This window comes from Mirounga angustirostris, unplaced genomic scaffold (genome assembly GCF_029215605.1).
Source record: "Mirounga angustirostris isolate CCGP_5_RB_7025 unplaced genomic scaffold, mMirAng1.0.hap1 SCAF_1, whole genome shotgun sequence".
In the NCBI taxonomy this organism is placed as follows: Eukaryota; Metazoa; Chordata; class Mammalia; order Carnivora; family Phocidae; genus Mirounga; species Mirounga angustirostris.
Genome location: NW_026991709.1, coordinates 202,393,603 through 202,415,558, shown reverse-complemented (window position 1 = coordinate 202,415,558; position 21,956 = coordinate 202,393,603). Strand labels below are relative to the sequence as shown.

The following is a 21,956-nucleotide window of genomic DNA, read 5'->3' as shown; positions in this document are numbered from 1 at the left end:
CACTGTCATGGAGAAGCAGAGCAGGGTCCTGTGGGATAGGGCTCCAGGCTGCCAGCAAGAAAGCAGCATCTTCCTGGGCTCGTGTTTTGGAGACATACAGTGACAAAACCCCATAGGCAGGTTTATTTGCACAGAGCCCCCACCCTTCCTGTGTCTTCCACAGCTGCAGGCCAGGCCTCACCATCTCGTGCTGCCTGAGGATACAGTGGTCAGATCTCGTGTCATCTTAAAAGTTAGCAGTGCAAACTGTGGGATTCTGGGTGAGGCAAGAAAGTGGGCTGATATTTAATTCTAAAGATGTGAAAGGAAAAGCATCTTCAGGGTAACCAGATTCATGTCCCATTTTCAGAATGTTCTGGGTAATTTCAGCATTACTATGTTTGCATTAGCTCCTCTCCTGCAGGAAAAGCAATTAAATAAAACTTCTTAGCTGGCAACCCCAGCTTCCGGTCAGCAGAGCCAAGATCAGGGAAGTGAGTGAAAGGCCTCTAAGAGAAAACAGACCCCATCAGTCAGCACTGAGTGTTTGTATGAGGCCAGATGGTAAAATGATGGGGCAGCCACTTGCCTTCAGGGAGCTTCCAGTATAAAGGGGTGAGGTGGGTGTAGGAAAGACAAGAGGAAGTCAGAGTCCGGTAAAATGCCCAGTTGTGACAGCTTCAGAAGAGTGGGCGCTTTGTGGGTGCCGAGAGTGGTGACAGCTGGTTAGATGATCTGACTGGCTTCATGGGTTAGAATGGGCCAGAGGGGGTTAGAATGTGGCGTCTGAGCCGAAGCTTGCAACAAGGGGTTTCCCCGAGGTCGGGGAGGGCGGCGACCAGGCAGGCTGGATGCCTGGCGGGCTCGGTGTCTGACAGAGCCGCGGCAAGGCTACAGGTAGCTGGGAGAGCCTAAGGCAGAGCCAGGCGCCACCCATGGGCCCCACGCGAGGCTGGCTTGTCTTGGGGCAGCGTTTGCAAGCCCTGGGAGTAAGTGAGCTGTGTCCCGGAAGTGGGAGGGACAGCAGAGTCCTGGCCACGCGGCGGTAAGGAAAGAGCCGAGACAGCGGGGTTTCAGACAGTTCAGAACCGGCCCTCCGCTTCCTGAGAGTAGCCCTGAGCCCCACTGCTCAGTATTTTTTACTGTCCTCAGGTTTCTAATACGGTTGGTTATCAAGTTTCCTGGCCTGCAGCAAATTAGGAGGGGCTGTTGTTCCTGGAAGCAGGCACAGGGGCCCGGAGAGGCGACGTCGAAAGTGGGGGCAGCAGCCGAGGAGCCTCAGCAAGTGGAGAGGAGCTGTGGAAGCGGCAGGCCGCCTGCCTCACTGTAGGTTCATTCAGGCCCTGTCCGTAGGATTTCAGAAAGCAGGAACTAAAAGAAAGAAGCAAGAACTATGTGAAACGTGTTAGGAGCGTTTTCCTTAAAGGCTGTTCAAGTCAGATTGATTTTTGCGCTCAGTGGGGAGCCAGTTCAGGGGCGGGCTGGTCCCCTGGGACGCCAGATGGATGAGGTGTGACCGCCCCTGCTAATGGACTGTGAACGGTACCGGAACTTTTAACGGGGGGCTCGACAATTGGAAGTGGTGAAAAGCCAGACTTTGGGTGTTAACTATTTATCATTTCCTGGTTTCAGCCACATTGTAAATCACCTCGTGAGGGCAAAATGCAAAGAGGTGACTCTGCACAAGGATGGGCCCCTGGGGGAGACAGTTCTGGAGTGCTACAACTGTGGCTGCCGAAATGTCTTCCTCCTTGGCTTCATCCCTGCCAAGGCCGACTCGGTGGTGGTGCTGCTGTGCAGGTGAGGGCGGGGGCGGGGCACTCAGCCCCAGCGGGCCGGTTCTGCCGGTTAGAGAGGTGTGAGGATATTTGGGGGCTGGGGCTCGTTAGAGAACTGGGAATGCTGAGTAACTCTTTTGGGGTGTGTTCTGGTTAAATCATAAAAAGAATTCTGTAAAAACAGTGTTAGGAGTTTTAAGAGTTCAGAGCTCAAGTGCATGGGGAGAGGCAATGTATTACCAACAATTTAAAGGTAATATGATCACATAGTAAAATTCAGGGAACGTCACTTGGGGATGAAAGGTAAGGCTTGTGGGCGGAGGTCGTCATCCTCACCTGGGCTCTCCCTGCCCTTGGTGTTTTTGTAGGCAGCCCTGCGCCAGTCAAAGCAGCCTCAAGGACATCAACTGGGACAGCTCCCAGTGGCAGCCCCTGATCCAGGACCGTTGCTTCCTCTCCTGGCTGGTCAAGATCCCTTCTGAGCAAGAGCAGCTGCGGGCCCGGCAGATCACCGCCCAGCAGATCAACAAGCTGGAGGAGCTCTGGAAGGTGAGGGCCTGCTGAGAATGCAGATCTGCCTCAGCACGGTTCTTGTCCAGGGAGAGCTGCTGGGAGTGTCTTCAAAACAGGAGATTCTGGAAGGAACTTGAGCGAGAGACTGCAGTCTCTACCTGGAATGGCCCTTTGGTGGAATCCCACAGGCACCTCCTGCCAGGCCTCTAGGAAAGGACAGCTCCAGTTGTTGGAATTTTTCTTTTGTTGCAGAGGGCGAGGGCGAGGGTGGGTGGTGGGAAGGAGGAAGGTCAGAACTGGCCGTAGGTGGCTGAGGATGCACATGGCAGGAGGAGCCGGGCCTGGGGAGACAGGACTGTGAGGGTGCTGTAAGACCTCGTTGGGCTTGTGATGTGTCTCAGCCAGGGTAACACCAGGCCAGGGGTGAATGTCCAGGGGAAAAGGAGTCCAGGTCACAAAGGTCAGAGAAGCAGGGTCTACCGCAGCTGGATGAGTGAAGGGGAGGGGCTTCCAGGTTGGGTGGTGGGGTGCCTGCCCTGCCTGACAGACCCAGTTCTCCAGGAAGCCCTTCTCTGATTCTGGCCGTTCAGCTTTTATGATAAAGTTTTAGTAATTGGGCTATAAATTTTAATTAGGTGCCCATATAATCCAGAATCTTAAATGTGAGTTTATTTTCAATTTGAGTGCAAGTCAGAATATTTCTCAAGTATCATCTAGCAAGGTGCCCTTCTGCTTTGATTTTTGGATGGCCAGAACTCTTTGACCTTTCCCGTTTATAGCCACACAGCCCAGATACCGTTCTGTCCCTGCCAGGGAGGAGTGTGTCGCCCCTGTCGGTGCAGCACAGGGTCAGGAGGAAATTGGGGCACTGGTGGGGGGAAGAAGGGCCTCCCCTTCTATTTACACAAGCAGAGAACTAGTGGTCTTTCTGGCAGCTCGAAAGAGGTATTCTCTCTTTCAGTTCAGGGACTAGGCGTTGGTTGGGGAATGAAGCCATTTGGTGGTGCAGGTGTGTCGGGCTGTGTACCTGATACCTGAGGTGTCCTCCCCAGTATTCACCCTGTCGGTGTGGCCCTGGGCAGGGGAGGGTTAGGGGCAGTGGCTGAAGGGTGAGCAAAGACCCAGGCCAGTGTCCACCTCCCCGTGCCACATACACTTCCCCGTACGAGAGCTGTCCTCATGGAGGGGACACCACCAACCACCGGTGCCCTCTGTATGACGGGCCGACCTCGGCTCGTTCTGAGAGGTGACGGATAGGCCTTGTTCTTCTAGTGACTAGTGATCCCGCGTGTAGTTCCTCTCGTCTGTAGGCGAAAATGGGGAAGAACCGGCCTGGTGCTTGTCTTCTAGGAAAACCCTTCTGCCACCTTGGAGGACCTGGAGAAGCCAGGCGTGGACGAGGAGCCGCAGCACGTCCTCCTGCGGTACGAGGATGCCTACCAGTACCAGAACATATTCGGCCCTCTGGTCAAGCTGGAGGCCGACTACGATAAGAAACTGAAAGAGTCCCAGGTGATGTGGTGTGTGCAGGAGGGTTTCGGTCGTTTTAACACAGCCTCTCTCCTAAGGTCTGGGGAGGGCGGTTTCCTGTGCAAACTGCGGACGCTGCTGCGGGCTGAGGCGCGGTGCCCGGAGAGACAGACGGCGGACTGAGGGCAGGCGAGGGAGTGACCCTTGGGCGCACGCCCGGTCGCTCAGAGCTGAACGCCGGCCTGAGTGTTTTCTGATGTAAAAGCCAACAAAAATCCCTCCCGGTCGCGGTCGCGGCCTTTGCCCACGGCTACGAGCGTCAGAACCGAGGAGCCTGTGGCGCACCGAGGGCACCCCTGTGCCAGTCCCGCGAAGATCACCTCGAGGCGGCGGGAGCTCAGACGGCCGGCCGCCAGCTTCCTTCTCCCTCCGCAGTTCACAGAGAAGCCGCCTCCGAGAGCAGACGTCGTGTGGGGGTCTCCTGGTCATCCTGAGCGGGGTCTGGGGGTCCTAATGGCTTTTCTCCCGGACGTGCCCTTGTTGGTGTCGCAGGCTGTTGGGTGCTGCGCATGGCACCCTGACGTCACGGCTCGTAAGGTCGCCGTAGGGCACACACCTGTGGAAACGCAGACACGAGGAGTCCAGGGCCGTGTCTGTGTCTCAGGCTAACAGGGCTCTTATTTTTCATGTGCTCAGACTCAAGATAACATCACGGTCAGGTGGGACCTGGGCCTTAACAAGAAGAGAATCGCCTACTTCACTTTGCCCAAGACTGACTCTGGTAATGAGGATTTAGTCATAATTTGGTTAAGAGGTGATTTTAAGTTTTAAAATATTTGTGACCATAAGTAGCATAAAATTCCTAGTTTCACCCTTGTAAAGTGTCCCTTAATTTGAACTCTTCATGATGGCAGCCACGGCACGTGTTGAAAGCGCTAACTTTCTTGCTGTCTTTTCTCTGTAAGACATGCGGCTCATGCAGGGGGATGAGATATGCCTGAGGTACAAAGGGGATCTGGCACCCCTGTGGAAAGGGATCGGCCACGTCATCAAGGTCCCTGATAGTATCCTTTGTGTAAAGACGGGTGAGCTCGTCCTGAGCACAGGCGGCCTGTGTGGGGATCGCCACAGGTGGAGGAGAGGGCATTGTGGGCGGCCACGCTGGGGGGGCCCCTCCGAATGGTGTTTGCCACTGAGTCCTTTCTTCAGTTGTACTCGGAGGTGCACCATGTGTATCAAACTGATCAAAGAGCTGCCTAGCCTGAAGCCAGGGTGCTCCCAGCTCTGCGCCCCAGGGCTCTGGCGGCTCAGCCCGACCCCCGGCCGGCGTGCTCCATGCTGGGCGCTGCCCAGGTGCTCACAGGGAGGGCACGGGAGCTGGCAGCAGGGGCCCCGACACTGGGCCGGCGTCTGGCGGTGAGCACAGGCCGGGCGGGCTGAGTCTTCTGTGTTTGGCGCAGAGGAGGGTCTTTTTCCTCAGTCACCAAATGAAGGCTCCTCAGAAAGGTAAACTCAGCTTTTGACAACGATGAAACTTAACTCAGCGGCACAGATTATGGCGATGAGATCGCCATTGAGCTTCGGAGCAGTGTGGGTGCGCCCGTGGAGGTGACTCACAACTTCCAGGTGGATTTCGTGTGGAAGTCAACCTCGTTTGATAGGTACGTCCACCTTGTCCCTGCCCGTGCCACTGCATCTGCTCTGGGGTGCCCCACCGCCTCCGGCATCTGGACGATTCTGCTCACCCGCGAGAGCCAGGCTTCACCGCTCCATGGTCGTGTGCATGCCGCTGACCCCGAGCTTGCCTTCCAGGATGCAGAGCGCGCTGAAAACATTTGCTGTGGATGAGACCTCTGTCTCGGGCTACATCTACCACAAGCTGCTCGGGCACGAGGTGGAGGATGTGATCATCAAGTGCCAGCTGCCGAAGCGCTTCACGGCACAGGGGCTCCCTGACCTCAACCATTCGCAGGTTCTCACCCCTTCTGGGGGATAGGAGGGGCCTGGCTGGCAGAGCCTGCTTGGGTGGGTGGCCCCCCACTCCCCGGAGGTGGCTGCAGCCTAACGACTGCCTGTTATCCGAAGGTTTACGCTGTCAAGACTGTGCTGCAGAGACCGCTGAGCCTGATCCAGGGACCACCAGGCACGGGGAAGACGGTGACCTCTGCCACCATCGTCTACCACCTTGCTCGGCAGGGCAATGGGTAGGGCTCGGCACGGTCCCGGCACTGTGTATTCTACGTTATTTGTATGTGATCTGGTCTCTGTGGTTGCTACTCACAAGTAAGCCTGCTGCTCTGGTGGAGGCAGCCGTGGGGCGGTGGGTCAGCGCATCCCGAGTGTCGGGCCTGTGCGCGTCGCAGAGCTTTCAGAGTCTTTACGGTGCAGACCCAGGAGGGTGAGGAGGCAGGATTCACTTAGTAGCGTTGCTGTACATGAGAAGTGTGAAAACCAGCTGGGAACAGGAAGCTCCAGACCAGTTGGATTTTAGCTCCTTCAGCTTTGTTCACTGACTTTAGTTCTAGGTCCCCAGTGGGGAGGTGCTCCACTGCCTAGGATTCAGAACGATAGTCCTGGCAGTGAGCATTTCCTGAACTTCCTCTGGCTGAGCTCTGAGATGTTTGTTCGCCTTGTGTGTTGAAGGCCTGTGCTCGTCTGTGCTCCGAGTAACATAGCTGTGGATCAGCTGACTGAGAAGATCCACCAGACTGGGCTGAAAGTCGTGCGGCTCTGCGCGAAGAGCCGTGAGGCCATTGACTCCCCAGTGTCCTTCCTGGCCCTGCACAACCAGATCAGGAATATGGATAGGTGGGTGTTGGGTAGCCTGCCTCGAGTGCAGCACGTCTCCCGTGCGCGGTCCCTGGCGACGCCTGGCTCCCGTGCCTGCTGACGTGTCGCCATGCTTCCAGCATGCCGGAGCTGCAGAAGTTACAGCAGCTGAAGGACGAGACGGGGGAGCTGTCCTCTGCTGACGAGAAGCGGTACCGGGCCCTGAAGCGCACCGCCGAGAGGGAGCTGCTCATGGTGAGCTCTTAACCTCTGGGCCGTTTGGCCCCGTGTGGCCGTGGGACCTGTTGCAGAATGCGGATCATGGCGTGGAGCCTTTACATCAGTTTAGTTTGCTTTTGAGAAAGAACTTCAGTACCTCCCGTATTTGCCTTGTCAGTGGTTGTACATCTTGGCCTGGAGGTGGGTCTGGAACACTCCCCTGCTCTTTTATAACAGACAAGCTTTCCCCAGCTCAGCACTGCCTCTTTGAGGCTGTCTTGAGGCACAGGACCACATCTGTGCTGATAGGTTTTTGTGACGAAGCATGATCACTTAGGGTCTCAGAAGGTAGTGCCGCTGCAGCCCGGACGTAGATGCGGCCCCCCAGGTGGGACAGTGGCCTGTGTCCGTAGGTGTCGGGGAGGGTGCCAGTCAGTGTCCTGTTCCGCCTGCCCTTTGGGGCCTGGTAGCATTTACCGTGCAGGTTTCCTGATGCCTTGCCTGCTCTCGTCTCCAGAATGCAGATGTCATCTGCTGCACGTGTGTGGGTGCAGGGGACCCGAGGCTCGCCAAGATGCAGTTCCGTTCCATTTTAATTGATGAGAGCACCCAGGCCACCGAACCAGAGTGCATGGTCCCTGTGGTCCTTGGCGCCAAGCAGGTGGGCCATTCACTGTCGTCCTGTTTGAAAACCAGTGTGTGTTCTCTTGTTCCAGTTCCGTGTCATTCTCAGTGCTGGGGGTTCATTTCTGATAATGCTCTGTAATGCCGTGTGATGTCCTGGCAGAGCAGAGGGATGCCCAGCGGGCTCATTGAGTGGTTCTTGGAAGGATGGGTGCCACACAGAGCACCTCTTGTGGGTCCTGAGTGCAAGTCTGTGTGTTTCATATATAGGTTTCCCCCACTATCCGAAAGTGAAACACTGCTTTGAAACCTCTTATAAGCCAAAATGGGATAAAGCGAAGAATATCCCTACTTTCTGAAAGTTCCTATTACACCACCTTGCTTTTACAAAAGACTTACGTTAGTACCTGTTTTTGACAACCAAAAGAAATCTGAAGAGGATTCTTGCTTTTACGACAAAAGCCATTACCTCTAACGTAGGTCTTCCGTAAAAGAGCAGTGACATGACACGAACTTATTTAGGAAAGCTGGATGCCTCTATGTGGTGGGTGGTGTCCTGTGCTGGTCGCCTCTTCCTGGTTGAATTCATGTGGCTGGGTGGTTGTATAACACCAGGGCCCCTTGGTGCCCCATGAGTGGACGTCTGTGCGGTTTCACACCTGAGCTCCTCACCTGTGTGGACCTCTCGCCACAGCTCATCCTCGTGGGTGACCACTGTCAGCTGGGCCCCGTGGTGATGTGCAAGAAGGCAGCCAAGGCCGGACTATCTCAGTCACTCTTCGAGCGCCTGGTGGTGCTGGGCATCCGTCCCATCCGCCTGCAGGTCCAGTATCGGATGCACCCTGCGCTCAGCGCCTTCCCATCCAACATCTTCTACGAGGGCTCTCTCCAGAATGGCGTCACGGCAGGTAGTGCTCAGCCCAGAGTGGGGGGCCTGGAGGGAGTGCAGCCTGGGGAGATGAAACCTGTTGTCACGGCCTAAGCGGCCTTAACATGGTGATCACTTATGTGTAGGGGGGACCTCAGAGAGGTACAGTGGTCTGCGGGACGGCATGTCCACTCTGGAGTGGGGACGTCCTTGGCCCGTGGGCAAGGGGGAGCTTGTCCTTGTAAAATGCAGGGTCACTCCATGAGAATTCACGCTGGGGGCCTGTCACACGGTGGACAGAACAGGAGGTGGCTGAGCTGACCGTGCCTCCCACTCCTCACCCTGGTGCTCTCGTACCCCGGGCCCTGGGGCTTCACAGGACTGAGGCCAGAACTACTCTCATAGTAACACTGAGGGATCGTGTGCCCTTTTGCCATGCGGACGCTCGTGCTGAGGGTACAGAAACAACCCTGGAGGGCTGGCTGGTGCCTCGACATGAGTGGGGACAGTGCTGCCAGACTGCCATGTGTCGTCACCACCACATGCTTGCAGCAGGCAAGACCCTGAATGCATCAGTGGAGAGTACTCACTTTACTAACCCCTTGGGTGCCCATCCGTATGACCCTGGGTGTGACGGGGTAGGGAGTTCTGAGACACTTGAAGGGTGTGGTAGGTGCTTTTAAAAGGGTTCAGGGACACAGTATGGTCGGTCATTCAGACTGGGGTTGAGTTCAGCAGTGCTTTGCCAGAAATGATCAAAGTGAGTCAGCCCTTGGCTTCAAGGAAAACAATTGACAGTATTTGTCTCCAGTGATAAAACCTGAGGATTCAAAATGAAAATCAGAATTTTGGAAAACTCATGTTCCTAATCTGGGCTGACCAAGTCTTTCCAATGCTGAGTGGCTTTTCTGGTGGGATCTGTTGTGGTGACAAATGTCCGTGAGGCGTGCGAGTCTTTGGGAGCTCTGCCAGACTTGGTGAGCAAGTACTTCTCATTCTGATGGCCAGCAAGGGCATTACAAAGTCAGAGGCCGTCCCAAAGGCAGGGCAGAAGAGAGAGGCCAGCATCACGAACCTGCAGGGTGACCTCCTGTCCAGCTTTGGTCTGGAATCGGTCAAAACCCCACGATTGTGGGGAAAGTTATAAAACACTCTTCCCTTTTCCAACTATGTGCATCTGTGACGCCCAATCGTCCTCCTGCAAGGGCTGATGGGAGACTGAGCACAGAAGCAGAGTCAGCCACGTCGCTGAGTTGCAGAAACTCAAGAGATACATATTTTAGTGGGAAATGTTATTTATTTATTTATTTTTAAAAGATTTATTTATTTGAGAGAGCGAGAATGAGCGAGAGAGAGTACATGAGAGGGAGGAGGGTCAGAGGGAGAAGCAGACTCCCCGCCGAGCAGGGAGCCCGATGTGGGACTCGATCCAGGGACTCCAGGATCATGACCTGAGCCGAAGGCAGTTGCTTAACCGACTGAGCCACCCAGGCGCCCAGGAAATGTTATTTTTTATAAAATATGTTTTTGGCTGATTATTTTTAAAGGAATTCATAAATATTTTATGTTTCTGGGTTTTAAAATACAGCAAATGTCGTAGATACAAGCTATGCAAATGGTAGCTGCTTGGATTCCTCAACTTTTTAGGCTGTATAAGGGGTCCTGAGACTGGCGTTCTTAATGTCCGGTTAATGCCAGCAGCCTGCCATGTCGGCCTTGCCCGGCCCGCCGTCTGGGTGAGACGGAGGCTGAGTGCCCGCCTGGCCCGGCCGTGCAGCCGCGGTGTCGTGTGGCCCTGGGGGTTGACGGCACTGTTATCATCACCATCACCGTGACACTTAGAACGGTGCTGGTCCGTTGGGGGGTGGGGCGAGGAAAGGCCAGGCCACAAGGAGCTTGTTTGCCATTTGACACTAGTTGGGAAAGCCACCACTTAGCACCGATTCTGGCCCTTGCCGGCCCTGCTCTGCCTTCCTCGTGGTGGCGGCTCTGGGGGGCAGGGAGCCATAGTGCTGGTGGTTCCCTGTAGTGTCCTGCGTGCCCGGCACGTGGTCAGCACCCAGTAAGTACGTACGTGTATGTATATGTCTGTCTTTTTTTTTTTTCCATTCAAAGATTTATTTATTTATTTTAGAGACCGTGAAAGTGAGCATGAGCGGAAGGGGCAGGGAGAGGGAAGAGAGAATCTGAAGCAGATTCCACGCTGAGCACAGAGCCCAACACGGGGCTTGATCTCTTGACCCTGAGATCATGACCTGAGCAGACGCCAGGAGTCGGACACTTAATTGACTGTGCCACCTAGGTGCCCTGAATACATATTTTTTAATTTTTCATTAAAGTGTAAAGAAGTGCCCAAATCCTGTGTTCAGCTTGGTGAGTCTTCTCTAAGTGAACACACCTGTGTAATTAGTATCTGAACCCAGAACACAGCCTGAGCAGCTCCCAGGAGCCCCCTTGAGCCCCGAGGTGGCCCCTGCCCAAGGCGGTGCTGGCACCCACCCAGACTCCCTCTTGGGGTAGCCTGACATTAGCTGGGGCAGGAGCCTTATAGACCAGCCCTGCCCCACCGCCCCCAGTGGGCAAACGTTTGCCGGCAGCCCCTGGGCTAATGCGCCACTGAGCTAGCCAGTTGGCTACTGCCCTTGCGGGAAGGGTGGAGGTGGATGTGGCCTCTTTCTCAGCTTGACATAAAGTGGATCCCTGATGTTAGGCTGTTTTGAGGCAAAAATGCCATTTTTCTCATGCTGATCTGTTGATTAGATGCAGCTCCAAAATTCCCAAAGGGGTGAGTGGGGCGTGTGAATGGATGAGCTAATTTTTTAAATTATAAGGAAATAAATGCACAGGGCCCAGAATAGCCAAGGTGAACATGAAGAGCCTAGTGGAGGTGGTGGCTTACACTACCACATGTCCTGAATTACTGTAGAACTGCAATTGCCAGGGTACTGTGGGCACGGTGCCCCAGGTAGAATCCAGAGGCAGGCCCACCCGTCCGTAGGCTTTGGTCTGTGACAGGATGAGATTGACTCAACAGTGTCATCCACAAAAGCCAGTTGGAGGGACTTAGGGGTCCTTTAAGGCACCACAGTAAAACTTCTAGAAGAAAACAGAGTATCCTTGTGACCCTGGGGTAGGCAGAGATTTCTTAAACAGGCCACGGAAAGCACCAGCTGGTGAGAGAATGTTCAGTGAGTGAGCCAGCTTTGTGCACCGGGCAGCTGGGTGTTGGTATGTGCAGCTTCCCTTCATCCGAGGCGTTTTGGGGCAGTGGAACCCGCTCCAGCGGCCTCCTCGGGGCCCCATTGACCAGGGTCTCTTGCCCGAAGCCTGCTGTTAACTGCTCTACCACAGGCCTCTGCCTCTGATGGCCCGGTCTCTGCATTGCTCCATCGGCACTCAGTCAAGGTGGGCTGTGGCTTTTTTCTCTAATGGGTAGTGTTGTCTCTTCCCCTCCCTCCCCCCCCCCCCCCCCCCCCCCGGTGACAGCGGACCGAGTGAAGAAGGGGTTTGACTTCCAGTGGCCCCAACCTGATAAGCCGATGTTCTTCTACGTGACCCAGGGCCAAGAGGAGATCGCTAGCTCAGGCACCTCCTACCTGAACAGGTAAGCAGAGACTCGCCCTCAGCATCCGCAGGCGTCAGTGGCAGCTTGGCACTCCGTTTTCTACCGCGGTGCTAAAGCTTTTCCTCGCCCTTCTCGTCCCCATTCTGTGTGGACACCTAAACCAACAGCGTATTTCCACCTTGCATCTTCAGTGTGGGTTCTTCTATTGAGCAGATACTGCTAAGCCCACGTGTGAGCCTGTCCCGTCCCCTGTGACTCTCTTGGTAAATGATGGGGAGCCTGGCTGTGGGCGCAGCGGGTAAGGCCTTCTCAGGGCTGCCCCAGAGGTGGAGCTGGCCCCACACCTCCCACAGGCTCCAGCCTTGGTCTCGGGCCCGCGGGGGCAGCCCAGGAGCTGAAAGGTGGGTTTTCTTAGGACGGAAGCTGCCAACGTGGAGAAGATCACCACGAAGTTGTTGAAGGCGGGCGCCAAGCCTGACCAGATCGGCATCATCACCCCGTACGAGGGCCAGCGCTCCTACCTGGTGCAGTACATGCAGTTCAGCGGCTCCCTGCACACCAAGCTCTACCAGGTGCGCGCACCTACTCGGGCCTGCCGGCTCCCCCTGCCTGGCCTGCGGCTGTGAGGGCACCGGCCTGCGAGGGATAGTTTTCAGAGCTAAACAAAATAATTCTAAGTCGAGCCATACGGTGTGATTACGAGGCAGCCTTACAGTGCGTGTTATGTAGTCATGAAAATGCGATTCACCCCTGTGTCCTTGCCTGGATTAAATGTCCAGGATGTGTGTGCTGAAAGGGTGCGGGACAACGTCATTCTTTATCTCTGCGGAAATGAACCAAAATGCAAAGTAGCAACTGAGTGAGGATGACAGGTGGTCTCTATTTCATTAACTTGGGTCCAGTCTAAGGTCTTTTATGGCAAGCACGTGTGCTTTTATTATTGGGAAACAAATTGCCACAGTTAAAAAGGCAGCTGAAGCACAGGAAGGCCAGGAGAGTGGGGCTGGGGACCGTGAAGGCCCAGTGGGAGCAGGCCCAGCCAGAGGGGCTCCGTCCTTGCTGTCCGGAGGCGCAGCGAGCAGGTGGGTGGCGTGGGGGTGCTCTGCAGGCTTCAGGTCCCAGGCTCCTTGGTGGGATTGGACGGTGCACCTCAACAGCGTTCCCACAGTCTGAGGGTCCTTGAAGGCAGCCAGCAGCTGGCTGACTGTGACCGTGTGTCCCTTGTAGGAGGTGGAGATTGCCAGCGTGGACGCATTCCAGGGGCGAGAGAAGGACTTCATCATCCTTTCCTGTGTGCGAGCCAACGAGCACCAAGGCATCGGATTTTTAAACGACCCCAGGCGACTTAATGTGGCCCTGACCAGAGCGAGGTACAGAGGACTGTGTCCCGCTGGGCCTTGCTGATGGCAGGTGCCTCCCTCCTGCCATGGGAGTTCTTCAGAGGGACTTTTCCCTTAGAGTCTGGAGCTGGGAGGGTCCGCCCAAGAGCTGCTCCCTGCCTGGATCGCCTCTTCGGTTCTTCTCCTTGCCCCACACCTGAACCTTGGGCTGCACTTGGGGCGGGACTGGGCTTCGCCAGCGCCAGAGGTCAGAGCGCTCCCAAGCAGCAGTTTAGAGAGAATGCCTCCCCATGAGATGCCTTTGTTTCATGTCCTGGTGGGTTTGTGTGGCCTCAGTTTTGTGGGAAGGGTCATCTAGGCCCTTTTGACCTAAGAAAGCCACTAGTGCAGGTTGTGTCCACGTGGAGACATTTAACCCTAAATCTTATCTTTTGGTCTCACCTACCTTTTTGGCCCTAGAATGTAATGTTTTTTGAAATAATGATAGCAGAGGGGACCCAGAGAATAAGGTGGCTCTTTGTCACCTTTGAGTAAAATGACTGCAGCTGCCCCCATACCAGCCAGAAGTCAGGCTCACTTCACACATTGGTTCCTTGCCCTGTCAGGACATGTTGCTTGTTATCTGTTACCACCTCCCCCCTTTCTAAGGTGCTGTCTTGTTTGGTGGCCAGCACTGGGGCACGGGGGTCCTGAAACAGCTCGGTGGGGTGAGCGTCCACCAGAGAAGCCAGTCCCCGGCTTGGTCATTGAGGTCTGTGCCCTGGCCTATCGGGGTTCCCAAGGCCACGGAGCCTGCTGGGGCTGACCTCCCAGGAGGCCGACCCGTGGCTGCAAACAAGGAGACTCATCTGAGCTCCTCTGCTCATGGAGGGGTTTTGATGTCTGGGCTCCTCAGAAATTGTCTGCAGATACACCCAGTGCACTGTGGGCAGCTTGCGTGGCGGGCTTCAGTGCCGGGTCACTGTGACCAGCGGTATGCCCTTCTGTCCCCGGCACTCAGCGGTGGGCGCTGTCATGGGCAGGCCGGGCGTCGGGGCAGGGAGGCAGACAGGGTGCCGGGAGAACGGCCCGTCACCTTGGATATGGATTTTGAGTTTTTGTTCAGTCTTGCTTCATTGTGTTACGTGGTGTTCCACTCACCATGCAGAGCCCCAAACACCGTGTTTTCGTGCCCACGCCTTGCAGGTATGGGGTCATTATTGTGGGCAACCCAAAGGCCCTGTCCAAGCAGCCGCTCTGGAACCACCTGCTGAACTACTACAAGGAGCAGAAGGTGCTGGTGGAGGGGCCCCTGAACAACCTGCGGGAGAGCCTCATGCAGTTCAGCAAGCCCAGGAAGCTGGTCAACACCATCAACCCGGTGAGCGGCGGCGGGTGCGGTGGCAGGAACCCAGGGCCGGGCTGCGGTTCGCGGCGTGTGGCAGTGGGTGGCGGCCGGCGCGAGCTGAGTTGTCACAGAGCTCCTCCGCCCCACATCTCCAAGGCTTTTCCACCTGGCCTTTCGGGATGTAAAGTCATGGGTGGCGCCCAGGAGTTGGACACAGGCAGTTAGGAAACCCTGTGAACCCAGGGTGCTCTGGGGCACCTAGAAGCTGTGCTGCCGCTTGACGTGAAGGCCGAAGACAGAGTTCGTGCAGCACCAAAGGCCAGGTCCGTGGAGGAGGGGCGTGCAAGGCCCAGAGCCCACAGTCAGCAAGTCCGTGGAGGAGGGTCGGCCCAGGCGTGGCCCGGCCCGCAGATCTTGAGAGGTGGTTCTTGTGTCGAGGTGGTAAATTCCTCACCTATCTGAACTGTTTGCAGGGAGCCCGCTTCATGACAACAGCCATGTATGATGCTCGGGAGGCCATTATCCCAGGATCCGTCTATGATCGGAGCAGCCAGGGTGAGTCTGCGGGGGACCACGCGGGCCCTGGATGTTGATCATTCCCACGCCTGCAGCTTTTGGCCCTGTCACTCCTGGGGTCACCTCCCAAGCCTCAGTCCACAGAAGCTTGCCTGACAGTTCCTTCTCACCTTCCCTTGTCTGAAATCAAAGAATTGGTCTTTGCCAGTGTCTAAAGACACATTTTTAAAAAATACCACAGGTCTGCTTATGGAGGGTTGCAAGCAAATACTGTAGCTCTGCCTGTTTGCTCCTGGGCCCCAGGCCACGGTGTTCCCCTCCCCCAGCCCCTGCGCTTTGCCCACTCAGTGGGAGGGGCACCGCTGCAGCTCCTCCAGGCTGCCCACAGTCTTGGTTCCAGTTTCGCCGGTCTTCCCGTTTCTGCTTGCTCTCTCAGACCGCTCTCCTGTGTAGGGTCTCTGTTCTGAAGCTGAGCATTACCCCTGCTGTGTGCAACAGCCCCTCTTGCCTGAGCCAGCATCTGGATGGTTCCCCTTCATCGCCCAGATCCCTGCCTCCTGGGACCCTTCCCCGCACCAGCCTCTGCAGAGGGTGACTGGCTCACCCAGGGCTTGGTGCCACACGCCCGCATTTTACACTGAGCTTCGTCCCCTCGCGAGCTCACTGGCCATCCTGGGGCCGGATGCACCCCAGCAGCTCCTTTCACGTGTGAAATGAGCAAGCCCCCGCTTTCCTTGCTTGCCCAGTATTCTCCTGGTTGTTGGCTCAAGTGACAGATCTCATTGCCACATCCAGTGAGTTGCCATGTAGGGTGCTCTGGGTCCATCTTTCATCCTTGAGCTCACCGTGGGCCCAGCGAAGGCTCTCGGCCCTTGGGGGCAGACCAGAAGGCTGTGCTGTCATGCCTTGACTCCCTTTGACTTCCCAGGCCCTGGGGCGGCTCTGTGCACATTGGGATATGCCTAGCCTGGGGGTACCCGGGGGCCTTCATTTTCAGTGGGATCCACTGGTCTGTTCAGTAAGGTGTTTTCTTGCTTTTGGTGGTAATGGTAGAGAGGGGGGTGCGGGTAATACGAGCATAGAATTTTATCCACAAAGAACTTTTTTTTTTTCAGTTGGAAATGCAACGTAGCTTCAGTCTTTTGGGTGCTTGTAGGCCAGGGATTCTCCAAATACCCTGGGAGAAAAGGCTTGTTCCCAGGAGCCAGCCCCAGGGAGGCTCTCAGGAGTGGGGGTCGAGTGGTGAAATTCTGTATCACCCAGGTGGCTTTGCTGTCGGGCTGCCCCGAGCAACGCTGTGGCACTCAGAGCAGCAGCAGGGTGCGAGTGACATTCCAGCCACTCCAGCTGCCATTGGCGGGGCAGGCAGCAGGCTCGTTGGGATGTGGCGGTGACGCCTGCCATCCACCTTGTGTCTTGCAGGCCGGCCCTCAAACATGTACTTCCAGACCCACGACCAGATCGGCATGATCAGTGCAGGCCCCAGCCATGTGGCCGCCATGAACATTCCCATCCCCTTCAACCTTGTCATGCCCCCCATGCCCCCACCAGGGTATTTTGGACAAGCGAACGGGCCAGCAGCAGGTGAGCGCCAGGCGGCAGCATGTCGGACAAAGCACGTTGGCGTTGGAGTCTGTTCAAGTCTGGGCTTTGGGCAGCTGGGCTGGTCGGTCGGGTGCAGATCACCTTCAAGGAACCTGGGCTGCTGTCTTTCAGGCCGGGGTACCCCAAAAGGCAAGACTGGTCGTGGGGGGCGCCAGAAGAACCGCTTTGGGCTCCCTGGACCCAGCCAGACGAATCTCCCCAACAGCCAGGCCAGCCAGGACGTGGCGTCCCAGCCATTCTCCCAGGGCGCCCTGACCCAGGGCTACATCTCCATGAGCCAGCCCTCCCAGATGAGCCAGCCTGGCCTCTCCCAGCCCGAGCTGTCCCAGGTGAGCCGGCGGCAGGGAGGTCAGGACAGCCGGGACTGACCCCCCATACTCACCCCTGCAGACCTGAGCACGGCTCCGCCTGGCCTTCTGCATAGGTCCGCTCTCAGCAGGGGGGCTGGGGGGCCTAAAGCATCACCTTCCCGATGCAGTCTTAGGCAGCTGGCCTGGGTGACCTGTGTCCGATGGTGAGGTAACCAGTGGGGGTCTCCTGCCACTTAGGCTTTAGAACCGGGTTTTCCAGATCCTTCTCTGGGGCAGGTACTTGAGGCTGGAAGGACGTGAACACATCCTCCAAGTGGATGCCTATCTCCCCAACTTTGTTTTTCAGGACAGTTACCTTGGCGATGAGTTTAAGTCACAGATCGATGTGGCGCTGTCGCAAGACTCCACGTACCAAGGGGAGCGGGCATACCAGCACGGCGGAGTGACAGGGCTGTCCCAGTACTAGAAGGCAAGCTGACCCCTGCAGGAGGTCTTCATCGTCGGGATCTGGACTTGATGGGAAATCAGGGAAATGTGTGGTAGGGGTCTCAAGTCCCCAGGAGGCCAGCTTGTCCTGTGGCCGGCCGTTTTGGCTCCTGTGCGTCTGCTCGTGGTGACGGGGATAGGAGCTTCGTGCCCAGCTCCCTGCGTGGTGGTCCTTGCCTGAGAGAGTCCTAGGACTCCGTGAGGAAGGGGTGGGGGTGGGAGTCCTGTCCCAGCTACACGGGGCTCCTCTGCACCAGGGGCTCGGGGGGCCGCTAAGACCCTGACGTAGGGTTCCCCCGAATGTGGCGTGACCAGAGCTGGTGAGCCTGCGCCCGGGCCCCCTCCCTGTGTGCTGGGTGAGCGGGGTGCTAGTGCCGCTGGCAGAAGGGCCCCTTAACTCTCGGCGCCCCTCTCCGTGGCGTGGGGAGTCACTAGTGCGGGCATTCGCCCAGCCTCCGACGCTCCATCTCACAAGCGCATGGTGGGGCGAGGGGAGGAGCCCTGCACCCTCGGGGCGGGGGGTCCCCGAGCTGCTCTGATGGCCCTCTGCTCTCCTCCCTCCCTGCAGGTGGCAGCGGAAGAGCTAAGCTATGTGGCTTAGTCCATCAGCATCTTATTCTGGGTAATAAAAAATAAAAATAAATGGATACCTGTTTTCCACTGCTAAAACTGAAGCACCACTGTGAGCAACAGGAGAGGGAGAGGAGCACCCGAGGGAGAGAGGAGCCCGAGACCGAGCGAGCGCCCACTGCTGGCCCGCGGCGGCGAGGAGAAGGAGAAGGGAGAGCGGGAGGCGGGCGGCCGCGGAGGACCGTCCGCCAGCGAGCCCTGCCAGGCTGCCCCGCTCGCCAAGGAGGCCCAGCGCTCGCCGCGTGCACACCTGGGTCTGCGACCAGGGCGGAGGGAGGCACACCCTCATCTCAGAGTAGCCCTTTCCTCTGTTCTTTTCTTTCTGTTTCTCTTTTCTTGAAAGGGGACTACGTTTTAGCAGGAAAAACTTCGCATTTCTGTGCCGAGCAGGCTCCTTGCCGAGGCAGCCGTGCTGGGAGAGCCCCGCGGAGGTGTGGGTTCTGTCCACGCCAGCTCTGCAACGGCCCTGGTCACGCTGCCTGTGTTCTAAGAGGGTTTCATTTGAAGAAAACACGGTGTTTGGGGTTTTTGTTTGTTTTTTAAAGATTCTTTCAAATGAGTACTGAAAAATATACTTTCCTGAGTTTGTCTCCCAAATCTTAGTGGTGGACCTGGGAGATGTGAGAAGCTTCCAGAAACGAAGTTTAAACAAGCCAACACATCTCAAGATTAGGATCAACACCTGTGACGGGATCGCGAGGAGAAATTTTGTTTTCAGTTTTAGCTTCCAGCGGCTTCTCCCTGCACGTCAGGGCTGTGAGGGAGCACGGTCTCGTCCCGGGCCAGGCAGCCCCACGGTGTCTCCGCTGGACTCTGAGAAGCCAAGTGCTTCCCGCGCGCCGCGGACTCGTGCCCCACCCACCCCTGGACGGGCCTTGGGCAGGACTGGCTGTGAGGCCAGAGGGTGGGGGGGTGGCTTCTTCCCCGGGGTCCTTCCTGAGGATTTGGTGGAAGACCGCCGCCAAGAGGACCCATCCCCAGGGAGGCGCCCACAGTGCCCGTGGCTGGTTGGACATGCCGAGCGCCCCACCTGCCTTGTTCTCTACCCCACCCTCCGGGTTGGGAGACCTCCTACCTGTGGGTATGGCTGTGATGGGGTGGGGTGATTTCTGCTTTTTTGGGGTAAAGGAGTTTCAGAAATAAGTTGGTTCTACGCCGAAGGGGCTTGGAGCAGTTCGTCACATCAGCTAGTAGAGGGGGCTTCTGTCTGGAGGGGTCTGGGCCACAACTCCAGAAATTACTGTAGCTGGGAGAGCCATCCCCAGCTCCTTGCACACCACTGTGGGGGTGGTAGTCTCCCTGACAACCACCTACTTGGGGACCATCCCCTGCCTACCCAGGCCCTGGTGACCCTGACCATACCCCCCCCCCCCCAGCGTCCCCGTCCCTGTGAGGCTGACACTGGCCCTTATCAAAGCCTCCAGATTCCAGCTTGTACTTGGGAGACGGGGACACACAGGCCACCTTCCTTCTGGCTAGGCCTCTTATTTATTACCATTGCTGTAGGGCTTTCGGTTTCCCCCTTCTTTTGGTAGGCCACATAGAGGCGTAGAGTTTGGATAGGTTTCCGCTCTGACCCCCTGTGCGACACCCCGTGGGCAACCTGTGCCCACCTGCCCGCCCTGTTCTGTTCCTTGGAATGCTTTGCCTCTGCTTTGTGCTGTTTGCTTTGTTCTCCACCTTAATAGCAGCAGTTCTTGTTTTCCAAATTGAGGGGCATCTGTACCAAGGCAATGTAACTTTTGATTTCTGGTCGATTTGTTTTAAGCTCTATTGTCACCAATAAAATCTTAATAAACAGCTCTTGTGTTCACACTGGGGCAGATGAACTGCAGGGAGGTGGCAGAGCTCCTGGTCTGGGGGCCTGGCTTTTGGGAAGCCTTGGGGTCGCCTGGACGGCAAAGCTGAGAATGGCTAGATGATCAGCATGGCGGGGACTGGCGGCAGGTAGTGACCAAGGCCCCTGCTATTGGGCAGTGCCTGGGCCTGCTGTGGGCAGCTCCCAGGCTCTTGGGCAGGTTAGCTGTTGGGCTACGTGGAGATTGGGATGTAGGACCCCAGCCCTGGGAGAGCTGGGCAGGTGGCGTCACTGGGGGTCACTGTCCCACCACCTTGGCTGCTTCCTCTCCCGCCCCCAGGCGACCAGACGGGAGACAGGGGAGCGGACCACGCAGTGTTTATTGTCTGGGCCCCCCATCTGGCCCCGTCAACGGCAGCCACACTCGTCCACCACCATGTCCTCGTAGTGCCGCAGGACCACGTTGTCGCTGTTGTCAAAGAAGAGCACGGAAATGGGCGACAGGCGCGCGGGCACGCAGCAGGGCAGGCCGCCGGCGCCGGGGGCAGCCGCGTGCATGAGCGCGCGCAGCACGGCGTGGTTGAGCGGGGCCGTCCCGCCGGGGCCCGACAGCGCGGCGGGCAGCGCGCACTGGCCCTGGCAGTAGTTGGCCAGGAAGCCGCGCGGCGCGATGACCCAGCGGTGCCAGCCCACCTCGCGGAAGCTCACGTAGAGCCGCCTCGTGCGACACGCGCCCCCGGGGCTGCCGCCCACTGCGGGCTCGGCTTCGCGCCGCGGCCGGGCCAGCGGGTGGCACAGGCGCGGGTCGAGGGTCACCAGCAGCAGCGAGGCCTCGGCCAGGTGCGCGCAGCCCGCGGGGGCCCGGGGAAGCAGCGCCAGCGCCAGGCGGAGGCTGCGCGGCGCGGACGCGTTGCGGGGCCAGGCGGCGCCCAGCAGCTCGGCGCGCACCGGCGTCCGCAGGGTGGGCACCGCCTGACGGAGCAGCACCGGCCCGGCGCCCGCGCCCGCGCCCTCCGCCGCCTGCCTTATGCTCAGCTCCCAGCCGAACGGCGCCTCCGCCGCCGCGAAGCGCAGCTCCAGGCGGGCTCGGCTCGGGCGCTCCGCGGGCTCCACGGCCGCGAGATCGAAGACGACGGTCCACTCAGGGCACTGCCCCGCGGCCCGTGCGGGCTCCGGGGGTCGGGTGGGCGCACCTGGGGAGGCAGGGAGAAGGCTGGGCTCGCGCTGCGCCCCCGCGCCCTGCCTGGCCTGCCCGCGAGGGGGTTTCTGCTGCGGACGGGGAAAAGGTGAGCGCCTGGGGCTGGGGGCGGCAAATGTTGGAAGGCGTCAAACGGTGTTAAGTGGCGCGCGGGGCGGGGGAGGGGGCGGGGAGTGAGGGAGTGGGGGCAGGGCATCGCTGGCAAGTAAGAGGAGGCCCGGCCCGGTGCAGGGCGGCCTGCCGGCGGGACCCAGCCGGGGCTAGAGATGAACGGATGCCTGGGGCCGGTGGGGAAGCGATGCTGGAGAGGTGGTATCTGCAGGAAAGGCATCAAATGGTGTGAAACAGCGGGGGGAACGAGCGGAGAGTGGGGGCAGGGCTTCAGCTGCAAGCTAGGGGCCTTGCCCCGTGCAAGGGATCCTGGCCGTGGGACCACTCCAGCCGGTCCCCGCAGGTGCCCACGGGGCAGAGCCCATGGAGTGCGGGGGGCCAGGTTGCTCGTGGGCTGGACGGGACGGGTGGGGACATTCGGAGCCGCTCTGGCTTCCCCCACGCGGCGCTGGAGGCTCGTGGCGGGGCGCGCGGCGGGGTCCAGCCTCCCCGACACACGCCCCCAGCGCAGGCCCCACTCACCGCGGTCCGGGATGTGGCGCACGATGTTTCCGGCGACCCCCAGCTCCTCCACGTGGCACGGTCTCAGGGTGGTCCCCTGGGGCGTCCGCCGCGGGCCCACCCTGGCCTCCTGGGGGTCCCGGTGGCGGAAGAGGCGCCACATGACGGGGGGTACGGGCCGGGGCGTGGGGGCGCCCCGGTGCACGTCGGGCAGCCCGAGAGCCTGGAGCAGAGCGGCGGCGGGGCCCGGGGGCGCTGGGGCGCGCGTTGGGGGCGGTGAGGGCAGCAGCAGGGCCAGGAGGAGGAAAAGGACGCGGCGGCCAGGACGGCGGCGCGGCGGTGGCATCT

The 21,956-nt window shown here is 58.2% G+C and overlaps 2 protein-coding genes across 4 annotated transcripts in view; one reads left to right on the top strand and one right to left on the bottom strand.

Annotated features, from left to right (window-relative positions):
• UPF1 (UPF1 RNA helicase and ATPase) overlaps window positions 1-19,801 on the top strand; it is a 36,681-nt gene extending 16,880 nt beyond the window's left edge. The window contains exons 4-24 of one of the 3 annotated variants that reach the window (XR_010413602.1): window positions 1,612-1,779; window positions 2,126-2,306; window positions 3,621-3,782; window positions 4,437-4,554; window positions 4,706-4,804; window positions 5,293-5,401; window positions 5,553-5,712; window positions 5,826-5,944; window positions 6,384-6,548; window positions 6,650-6,764; window positions 7,246-7,389; window positions 8,047-8,260; window positions 11,707-11,824; window positions 12,201-12,357; window positions 13,013-13,155; window positions 14,311-14,485; window positions 14,926-15,007; window positions 16,391-16,552; window positions 16,685-16,902; window positions 17,231-17,423; window positions 17,939-19,801. Coding sequence is in view for 2 of the 3 variants with exons in the window: in XM_045862672.3 (XP_045718628.1) it covers window positions 1,612-1,779; window positions 2,126-2,306; window positions 3,621-3,782; window positions 4,437-4,554; window positions 4,706-4,804; window positions 5,293-5,401; window positions 5,553-5,712; window positions 5,826-5,944; window positions 6,384-6,548; window positions 6,650-6,764; window positions 7,246-7,389; window positions 8,047-8,260; window positions 11,707-11,824; window positions 12,201-12,357; window positions 13,013-13,155; window positions 14,311-14,485; window positions 14,926-15,007; window positions 16,391-16,552; window positions 16,685-16,902; window positions 17,231-17,350 (2,929 nt within the window). In the remaining variant the exon portion in view is untranslated. The remainder of the gene's footprint in view (window positions 1-1,611; window positions 1,780-2,125; window positions 2,307-3,620; window positions 3,783-4,436; window positions 4,555-4,705; window positions 4,805-5,292; window positions 5,402-5,552; window positions 5,713-5,825; window positions 5,945-6,383; window positions 6,549-6,649; window positions 6,765-7,245; window positions 7,390-8,046; window positions 8,261-11,706; window positions 11,825-12,200; window positions 12,358-13,012; window positions 13,156-14,310; window positions 14,486-14,925; window positions 15,008-16,390; window positions 16,553-16,684; window positions 16,903-17,230; window positions 17,424-17,938) is intronic. The other 2 variants (XM_045862673.3, XM_045862672.3) reach the window with 2 other exon arrangements.
• A 130-nt stretch (window positions 19,802-19,931) lies between these two features.
• On the bottom strand, window positions 19,932-21,954 carry GDF1 (growth differentiation factor 1). The gene is made up of 2 exons (XM_045862674.3): window positions 21,630-21,954; window positions 19,932-20,991 (listed from the first exon to the last, which is right to left on the bottom strand). Exons 1-2 carry the CDS (start codon window positions 21,952-21,954, stop codon window positions 20,207-20,209), a joined length of 1,110 nt encoding a protein of 369 aa, XP_045718630.1. The 3' UTR covers window positions 19,932-20,206.
• Window positions 21,955-21,956: the final 2 nt, after the last annotated feature.

Coding starts and splice junctions, on each gene's coding strand:
- GDF1 (XM_045862674.3), bottom strand. CDS start 21,954: ATGCCACCGCCGCGCCGCCGTCCTGGCCGCCGCGTCCTTTTCCTCCTC. Junction 20,992..21,629: donor GCGCCACATCCCGGACCGCG/GTGAGTGGGGCC, acceptor CTGCCTCCCCAG/GTGCGCCCACCCGACCCCCG.